Source organism: Palaemon carinicauda, chromosome 13, assembly GCF_036898095.1.
Source record: "Palaemon carinicauda isolate YSFRI2023 chromosome 13, ASM3689809v2, whole genome shotgun sequence".
In the NCBI taxonomy this organism is placed as follows: domain Eukaryota; kingdom Metazoa; phylum Arthropoda; class Malacostraca; order Decapoda; family Palaemonidae; genus Palaemon; species Palaemon carinicauda.
Window position 1 is genome coordinate 35,248,351 of NC_090737.1, and position 10,649 is coordinate 35,258,999.

The 10,649-nt window shown below is 41.6% G+C and overlaps 1 protein-coding gene across 1 annotated transcript in view; it reads left to right on the forward strand.

Annotated features, from left to right (window-relative positions):
- The window catches only part of LOC137651498 (eukaryotic translation initiation factor 2-alpha kinase-like), a 56,983-nt gene extending 49,586 nt beyond the window's left edge, over nt 1-7,397 (forward strand). The window contains exon 7 of the mRNA XM_068384724.1: nt 7,362-7,397. Within this exon, the coding sequence (XP_068240825.1) occupies nt 7,362-7,397 (36 nt within the window). The remainder of the gene's footprint in view (nt 1-7,361) is intronic.
- The last annotated feature ends 3,252 nt before the right edge of the window (nt 7,398-10,649 follow it).

Below are 10,649 nucleotides of genomic sequence, written 5' to 3' on the forward strand. Positions count from 1 at the left end.
TGCACTTTTCAATATTAAACTTACCCGATGATCATATAGCTGTCAGCTCTGCTGCCCGACAGAAAAACCTACGGGCGGAATACGCCAGCGATCGCTATACAGGTGGGGGTGTACATCAACAGCGCCATCTGTCAAGTAGGTACTCAAGTACTCGATGTCAACATAGAACCAATTTTCTCTCTGTCGTGCCACTGGCAAGACCTACTAAATACGCTGTTACTAACTGGATTTGTTTTCACAACGATTTGGTGAAGTACACTATTCCAGTTTTGAGCTTTCGCTATGCAGGGGTTTTATCTTCATTTCAAAACTTGAACTCGTTTTGGATAGATTTTATTATGGTGACGAAGAGAGTATGGACTCTCTTTCACTTTTAAATGGCCGACCCTTCCCTTAGACGGAAGTGTGTTTAGGTTTTTGGTAATTTTGCTTAACACGTTATAGATCTATATATTTTATATCTCTCCGCCTTTATAGGCCTCTTCGATTAACTTTCCATTTATTATAAACATATAAAAATAAATTTTTTATGTTTGTTTATATGCGACCTTTCCTGATAGTAGGCGGTCCTAACTTGGAACCGAAGTTAATTAACATTGAGCCCGTTATATCGTATTTAACCTTTAAAGAATTTAATACTTTTTAAATTTTAATGTTTTATGAAAGAATTTCTTTGATAGTCTCGTACTGTTTTCAAAGATGAACTAACGTTTAGTTTTTAGTCTATGCAGTTGTTGACGTTCAGGACGTTCAACATGCGCTCTATCGTTACGATAGAGAGAGAGTGTATCACGGTTTCACTTTGCAGTAAGATTAAACCGATTCTGGCGTTTCGTTCATTCTTTCTTAGCTTAAATGGTTTAAATTGTAAATTAAAGGAACTTTTTATTTGGAAAACCTTTCAGTTTTTTCCTTTAGCAAATAACATGTTTTAACGATATATAATTGGGCTCTTCTCTCAGGTGCGAAATCAAGAGAGAAAGAGAGAGAGAGATAGAGACGGAGGGAGAGAGAGGAGAATAAACGTTTCGTTCAAGCGGGTAACGTTGTTCTCGTTTTTTTTTTTTACTCTCCTCCCTAGTCGCTGTAGGGGAAGAAGGTAAAACGTTTCTTGGGTTTTATTCTTTTTCCCAGGCTATGTGCGGTGAGAGATTGTAAACGTAGTTTATTTGATCTAGTGTTTAGTCTCTTTCCCAGCCACTGAATTCTTTATCTTTTTATATGTTTTCTGTTGCATTGTACGACTGATTTGGCAATTACTACCTTTTAATGAAGGATAGGATTGCGTGTTTCAGGTAGAAATCAGTAAAAGTTTCGATTTCAGTGAAATAAGTGCAAAACAGAAAATCAAGTGATAAAGTGATATGCGCAAAGTGTTACAGTGTTGCGTCCGAGGGTTCGTCTGTTCGTGCCAGTCGTTCACCTAGTCCGGGACCTCTTACAAGCTCCCAAGCCCAGGGGAGAAGTAATGTCGAACAACTTATGGGTTCCACAGGCCTTGATCAACGAACAAACGTTTTCCCTCCGTGGTTTCGGGCGTATCTACCCAAGATCGCCCCACCCACACAAAGACGAGAGAGCCCATTTATTCCTCGTCTGCGGAAGAGGTTTCTCGTAAGAAACCGTGGACCACATCTCGCAGCTTTTTAAGTGCAAGTCGGTCCCTTCCGCGCAAGTCCAACGGCCCAGGTGTAGCCACTGGGTCAGTTTGGACTCGCTGCAGTCATCCGACGACTGCACACCTTACAAGAGAGGCAAGGTGGTACCGCAACAGGCAGTAACTCCGTCTGTTGCCGCACCCGCTGTTTTAGACCCTCAGTCACAACGGACAGTAGCTCCGTATGTTGCCGCTTTTGTAGACCCTAAGTGGTCTTTACTGCAGTCTATGCAGACTCAGTTAGCTGCGGTTATGCAGGAGTTTCGTGCGGAGAAGGTTGACACTGCTCCCGTTAGCCTACAACCTGCCACGGTTGTGCGCCCAGCTCACGCTGAGGCTGCCTGCTCCCACTCTCCGGCTGCGGAGAGCTCCACCACCGATGCGCAGTCGACCCTGCCAGACGCATGTTGACGTTAGCCGACGTGCGGCACCCTCCGTTAACATGCGTGAGCTACCGCATCAGCAGTGGGAAGGTGGAGTCAAGCTGCCGTGTTTTGACGCGATGCGTCAGTTTCCGCAACCCACGGCAGTCCCCACCACGCACCACCACTCCGCTTTGGTTGTTGCCTGCTCCCACACTCAGACTGCGGAGAAGGTTGACGATGCACCCGTTTGCCTACAACCTGCCACGATTGTGCGCCCAGCAGACGCTGCGGCTGCCTGCTCCCACACTCTTGTTGTGAGAGCTCCTCCACCCATGCGCAGTCGACCCTGCCAGACGCATGCTGACTCCCACAGACGCACGGAGCACTCCGTTGCCGTGCGTGAGCTACCACAAGCTGCCGTGTTTTGACACGGTGCGTCAGCCTCCGCAACCCACTGTGGTTACCGCCACTCGCCCGCAGCAGACTAGTCAGTCAGGAGTTGAGGCTTCCCCACACAGCTTTGGTTGTTGCCAGCTCACAGACTGTCAAGCAGTCACAGACTGTGAGGCAGTTACATAACGTTGCCTTCTGGTCTGCTGCTAATGCACCAGTGCTGTATGTCCTCACGCACCTGTTGTGGTTGAGAGTTCAGTTTTTGACAGTTCACAGACTGTCAAGCAGTTACATAACGTTGCCTTCTGGTCTGCTGCTTATGCACCAGTGAGACCCTCACTGAGATATCCTAGCTTTTCTCGGACAAGGTTCCTGTAGATGAGAAAGTGCTGTTCTCCCTCCTACTGATATTCCTTTGAGGACTCTGTCATTTGGAGAGGAGCCTTAAGCTGCTTAGCCTCCTATGGACTTTTATTAAAGCACAAGGCTTCCAGGGATGGTAAATGGTTCCACTTCAGTCGCTAACCCCGTCTGTTGCCACACCTGCTCCCATAGACCCTAATGGGCTTTGCTGCAAGACATGCAGCCTAAGCTTGCGTCCTTGATAGAGGACTTTTTACGGAGAAGAACCTTCTGGCCAACAACCTTCCTACCGGTTGGTTGTGCGCCCTGTTGACGCTGAGGTATCCTACTCGCGTCCGCCAATTGAGGTGGTTCCTCCTCCGATGCGACCCAGTGTGGGTTGCCAGTCGCACGTTGATGTTAAGCGACGCTCGGAGGTGGTTGTTGACGTTCAGTGTGTCACTAGGAAGACGTTCAACTACCAGCAGAGGTGACTTGTTGTGACGCAGTGCGTCAACCTCAGCAACCCGGTAGGGTGTTGACTGCACAACCCAGACAGTCTAGACAGTTTCGGGTTGACGCTGTACTTCCTCGCGTCCCCATGGTTGACAGTTCTCAGACTGTGCAGCAGTACCATGATATTGCGTCCGGCTCCGTCACGCATCCACCAGTGCGACCGGATTCAGCGAGTCAGACGTTGCCCACTCCGTTGCCGTTTCCTCATCAGTTTCGGATGAGGAACCCTCTGATGAGGACGTTGCTGAACAAGACGATCAACCCCCAGCCGTACTATCCATCCAGAAGATGCTGAAGAAGGAACGCTGCCCTGTCAGGCTGTGGATGAGTCTGGTAAGGACACTGTCATCTGTGGTTCAATTTGTGTCACTTGGAAGACTACACCTCCGTCCTCTTCTGTATCATCTAGCTTTTCACTGGAAAAAGGACAAGACGCTAGAAGCGGTCTCGATCCCGGTTTCCGGAAAGATAAAGTCTGGTCTGACTTGGTGAAAGAACTTTATCAACCTTAGTAAGGGTCTTCCCCTGACTGTTCAGACTCCCAACCACGTTCTCTTCTCGAACGCATCGGACGTAGGCTGGGGTGCGACATTAGGCGGTAGGGAATGGTTGGGATTATGGAACTCGAGTCAAAGGACAATGCATTTCAACTGCAAGAAGCTACTGGCAGTACGTCTGACCTGGAAAAGCTTCAGGTCTCTCCTTCAAGGCAAAGTGGTGGAGGTGAACTCGGACAACACCCGGCTTTGACGTACATCTCCAAGCAAGGAGGGACCTACTCTCTGACATGGTACGAGATCGCAAGGGACCTCCTCACCTGGTCAACAGGTCTAGACTTTCCACTAGTAACGAGGTTCATCCAAGGCAACTTGAATGTCATAGCAGGTTGTCTCAGTAGGAAGGGACAAATAATTCCAACAGATTGGACCCTCCACAAGGATGTATGCAAGAGACTTTGGGCCACCTGGGGCCAGCCAACCATAGATCTCTTCGCAACCTCGATGACCAAGAGGCTCCCAATAGTTTGCTCTCCTATCCCGGACCCAGCAGTAGTTCACATAGATGCCTTTCTACTAGATTGGTCACATCTAGATCTATATGCATTCCCTCCGTTCAAGATTGTCAACAAGGTACTGCAGAAGTTCGCCTCTCACGAAGGGACAAGGTTGACGCTAGTTGCTTCCCTCTGGCCTGCGAGAGAATAACTCACCGAGGTACTTCGATGGCTAGTAGACGTTCCCAGAACACTTCCCCTAAGGGTGGACCTTCTACGTCAGCCACGCGTAAAGAAGGTACACCAAGGCCTCCACGCTCTTCATCTGACTGCCTTCAGACTATCGAAAGACTCTCGAGAGCTAGAGGCTTTGCGAAGGAGGCAACCAGAGCGTTTGCTAGAGCAAGGAGAACATCCACCCTTAGAAGCTACCAATCGAAGTGGGAAATCTTCCGAAACTGGTGCAAGTCAGTATCCGTATCCTCGACCAGTACCTCTGTAACTCAAATAGCTGACTTTCTCTTATATCTGAGGAAAGAACGATCTCTTTCAGCTCCCACTTTCAAGGGTTACAGAAGCATGTTGGCATCAGTCTTCCGTCACAGAGGCTTAGATCTTTCCAACAATAAAGATCTACAAGACCTCCTTAAGTCTTTTGAGACCACGAAGGAGCGTCGGTTGGTTACACCTGGTTGGAATTTAGACGTGGTACTAAGATTCCTTATGTCAGACAGGTTCGAACCGCTTCAATCAGCCTCCCTGAAAGATCTCACCTTTAAGACTCTTTTCCTGATATGCTTAACCACAGCTAAAAGAGTCAGTGAGATTCATGCCTTCAGCAAGAACATTGGATTCTCATCCGAAACGGCTACATGTTCTACAACTTGGTTTTCTAGCCAAACACGAGCTGCCTTCTCGGCCTTGACCAATATCGTTCGATATTCCAAACTTATCGTATGGTTGGAAATGAACTAGAAAGAGTATTATGTCCTGTAAGAGCTCTTAAGTTCTATTTAAAATCCTTTACGAGGCCCGTCTGAAGCTTTATGGTGTTCAGTTAAGAATCCATCTTTGCCTATGTCAGAGAATTCTTTATCCTATTTTATCAGACTGTTAATACGAGAAGCTCATTCCCATCTGAATGAGGAAGACCAAGCTTTGCTGAAGGTAAGGACACACGAAGTTAGAGCTGTCGCAACTTCCGTGGCCTTTAAACAAAATAGATCTCTGCAAAGTATATTCGACGCAACCTATTGGAAAAGCAAATCAGTGTTCGCGTCTTTTATCTTAAGAATGTCCAGTCTCTTTACGAGAACTGCTACACTCTGGGACCATTCGTAGCAACGAGTGCAGTAGTGGTGAGGGCTCCACCACTACAATTCCCTAATTCCATAACCTTTTTAATCTTTCTCTTGAAATGTTTTATTATTGTTTTTGGGTTGTCCAGAAGGCTAAGAAGCCTTTCGCATCCTACTTGATTTGGCGGGTGGTCAAAGTCATTTCTTGAGAAGCGCCTAGATTAGAGGTTTTGATGAGGACCTTTAGTAGGGGTTGCAACCCTTCATACTTCAGCTCCTAGGAGTCGCTCAGCATCCTATGAGGATCGCGAGGCTCAGTAAGGAAGACGTACTTAAAAAGGCAGAGTAATTGTTCAAGTCGACTTCCTTACCAGGTACTTATTTATTTTATGTTTGTTATTTTGAATAACTACTAAAATGAAATACGGAATACTTGGCTCATAATAATGTCAACATGTAATGCTGGTCTCTACCCAACCCCCTGGGTGTGAATCAGCTATATGATCATCGGGTAAGTTTAATATTGAAAAATGTTATTTTCATTAGTAAAATAAATTTTTGAATATACTTACCCGATGATCATAAATTAAAGGACCCACCCATCCTCCCCAATAGAGACCCAGTGGACAGAGGAGAAAATTGGTTCTATGTTGACATCGAGTACTTGAGTACCTACTTGACAGATGGCGCTGTTGATGTACACCCCCACCTGTATAGCGATCGCTGGCGTATTCCGCCCGTAGGTTTTTCTGTCGGGCAGCAGAGCTGACAGCTATATGATCATCGGGTAAGTATATTCAAAAATTTATTTTACTAATGAAAATAACATATTATATTATACCGCACATTATATATACCATTATATACCTTATCGTCATGAAAGGGTTTGTGTATTGATATGATCAGAAAATTTGACATAGTCAAGGCCACCCATACTAGGTTGGTTTACTGTGAGCGATCAGACAAAAGTCTCCCACCATCACAAATCCAAAATTGGCCAACGTCGTGAAAAAAAATTGGCCATACCCCAGAGGTAAATACTGGTTGTAGAATAGTTTTTTTTTAAATTTTTATAGTAAAAGTGAAATAATAATGCAGATAAGGCATCTTTTCTTTCAATTTGAAACGTGTTTAAAAGAGCTATAACTTGAAGAAAATCTTGCAATTGATTGTGAATTTTGAAATTTGAAACTTTTCATTATATACATATAAACAAATTAGTTGATTAGTGAAATTTAACATTTGTATAACTTAGATATTTTGTAACCGGAACATTTTACTAGTTGATGTTAGTCAATCAAAAAATGATAGGGGATACAGTAACTGATTAATTGATTTTAATAACTCGAAGTACTTCCATATGGAGAAGTTTTGATTTTTATAGTATTTTAAATGTTACTCCTTCACTTACTTGAAACGTTTCTTATAATTTCTAGACAGTTTTGTGCATACCAAATGATACACTACTTTGCTTATGTTAAAGTTAATTTTCATCTAACAATGCTATTTTTAGCAAACTCAGGAAGTAAATCATCTTTGTTTATATAGAATCTAAATTATCTATTTAGATTCCATGATAAAACATTTTGATAAACTGAATCTATTTGAATGCATATGTTCTCATTTCTATTGATTTTCATGAAAGAATAGCTATGAAAATCAAAATTATATTTTGCTATAGTTTCATTTAATAGCAGATTTTATATGATTATTTATGATATGTTTGAGTTTGCCTATCAAAGCATCTTATTGGCTCAAATTGTAAGAGGGGTAATTCATAGAATATTTCTTTTCAGGATGAAGTTGGTCGCTTACTTGAGATTAATAAATGACAGATGGCTGATGTAATGGTCCATTAATCACAAGAAAATTTCTGTTCTACTGTGCAAAGTGGAATGAACGATCTGTAACTTAAAGAAGGAAAAATAGAAGTCATGGTTTTATGTGTGGGGTCTATTGATAGTTTTCAACATTCTTGTGTATATGTTTACAGTGAGGCTCTAAGTTCCTTGATATTGCTTAATTAATCCTATAAAGTTAGCTGTTAAAATTCAACTGCAGAGCTAATTCTTTTCTATAAATTCTAAAATCTGTTGCTCTTGGTGCCATATAGTTTGTTGTTTCCAATATACTGGTTAATCTTAACCATCTTAAACATTACCGTCATTTTTTCATTTTAAAATAATAACAAATAGTAAGATTAAGTAATACAGTAGTTTATTTGCAACTGAAAATATTGAATCACAACTTCAACAACTTAGATCACCAAATCAGTTTTTTGCTATTTTGTGCCATACTAAATTTACTCGAAGCCTCAATATTAGATCCCACTTTCAATAATTTATGTCATCAATTGAACATTTATTTGTAATATTTTTTCTGTATTCATACGAGATATAAGAATGTTGGTAATTCCTCGATCTATCAGGACTATAGAGTCCTTTCAATACACGTCATCAAACTTCCGGTCCGCCATCTTGGAGGGCATACAAAGACGCGTTCAGTGAATAGCTATGGTTGAACTGTTGAATATTTAGCCATTTCATCACATTCACATTCACACAATGCCCAGTTTTTGCGCTATTGTTGGCTGTGGGAATCGAGGACGAAGAGATGACAAGAGTTTCTACCGCATACCGGCAGTTATTCAGAATCAGGACAAAGATACAGAAGAATTATCCAAGTGCAGACGTGACTTGTGGTTGACCAGAATATCACGGGCTGATCTACGTGAATCCTCACTACCCTAAGCACGTATCTCTTCTGATTATTTCATATCAGGTCAGTCTCGGCTAGGCCCTAAAAGTATCATTATTCCTGTGTAAACATGCTATATCCGATTGCATGGGTGACTTCAAAAGTATCATCGTCAGTTCAGTGTGTAGTGTGTGTGGGGGAGGGGGCATCTCAATTTTTAACCATCAAAAGGGGCATCTCAGATTTACAAAACAAAAATTAAAAGCGCCCATATTGGCTATATTAACAAAGGCTACTTACCTAGGTCTCTATTTCGCCAAGGTGATCATGCCTATATATAATTAAGTGTATATTTATATTTATTCTAATTTGTGTATTAAATTGTGCAGACATACAGGCCTATGTGATGAATAAACATTGATTATAAATAATAATAATAATATCTGAAAGCTGGTTTAATCCGAAGGGGTCTTCAGCTTATATATGAAAAATCGAAAAAATAATTAAACTTGCGCATTTAATTGCAAGGAGGCAAAACGATCATCCAAGAGCATTACAATAGAGTTTGTCCATCATATGTTTATATGTATATAAGAAATTATAGCATTTGTAACCAAACACAAACACAATGGTTAGGCATGAACTGATAAAGATTTGACATTAATAATGCAAAACTTTTACATACATTTTGACAATAAAAAATTATAATACACAAGGTTAGGCTAAATGATCAATATTAGCATTATAATTATAAACACTCTCTTCATCGGCCCAGTGTTTATCTAATTTTGGACTTAAAAGCATTAAAGGGAAAAGCAACAAATTCTGGAAGCAGATTATTCAATGGAAATGTATGCCCACTCATGTTCTGGGTTGGCCGACAGTACCAAGTAGTTCACCATATCAATGTATGAAATACTTGGGAAAATCCTCAATATTTTGACTGAATGAATTCTGCATCTGGTATGGATCTAGGCCATCAATTAGATCGAGTTTCTGCTTGTAAAAACGCTTATCATCACCTGACAATTGTTTGACAAAGTCGCTCTCATTGTCCATATTCGCTGTAGCAGCCGCCATGTTTTCGCTTTGTATGCCCTCCAGCATGGCCGCCGGCGATTCCCAGTGACGTCATTGAAAGCACTCTATAGAAATAGGTCATATAATTTTCAGTTGTTTCAGTTAATTTTAATTTTATTTTACCACAATGCTTGTATGTTTGACATTTTTCAATATTAAACTTACCCGATAATCATGTAGCTGTCAACTCCGTTGCCCGACAGAATTCTATGGAGGGATACGCCAGCTATCACAATACTAGAAGGGGGTGTATTTACCAGCGCCACCTGTGGCCAGGTACTCAAGTACTTCTTGTTGACACCTCCTCAATTATTCCTCTGTCGTGCTTCCGGCAAGACGTTCTGGGATACGCTTATGTTCTTGGAGTATTTTCACGACTTTGGTGAAGTATTTCTCTTTGATTTCGGCTGTCGCTTTACTGGAAACTTCTATATTAGCTTAGTTAGCTTTTGGAATTAATTTGATTAATTATGGTGACGAAGAGAGTATGAACTCTCGTTCACCTTTCAATGGCCGACCCTTCCCTTAGACGGAAGTGTTGGTGTCTAAGAGAGTATAGACTCTCTTTCTTAATTTTGCTTAACAAAAGTTATAGATTTATTTTATATCTCTCCGCCTCTTATAGGCCTCTTCGATTAACTTCCTTTTATTATAAACTTATTAAAATTAATTTTTATTTGTTTATATTCGACCTTCCTAATAGTAGGCGGTCTTTTCTTGGTACCGAAGTTAATTAACATTGAGCCCGTCATTTCGGTTTTACCTGTTAACATATTATGCTATTTCCGCCACAGAGTTTGAAAGAATTTCTTTGATAGTCTCGTACTGTTTTCAAAGTTGAACTAACGTTTTGTTTTGTCTCTGCAGTTGTTGACGTTCAGAACGTTCAACTTGCACTCTATCGTTACGATAGAGATAGAATGTTCACGGTTTCACGTTGCAGTAAGAGTAACCGTGTCTAGCGTTTTGTTCATTCTTTCTTAACTTAATGGTTTTGATCCTAATAAAGGAACTTTTCATTTTGGGAAATATTTCAGTTTTTTCCTTTAATAATAATATGTTTTTACGATATATATGATTGGGCTCTTCTCTCAGGTTCTAAGTCAAGAGAGAGAGAGAGAGAGAGAGAGAGAGAGAGAGAGATAGATAGAGACGGAGGGAGAAAGAGGATAAACGTTTCATTCAAGCCTGCCAGGCGTACGAGTAACGTGTTTATCGTTTTTGCTCTTCTCCCTAGTCTCTTTAGGGGAAGAAGGTAAACGTTTCTAGAGTGATCTAGTGTTTAGTCTCTTTCCAGCCACTGAATT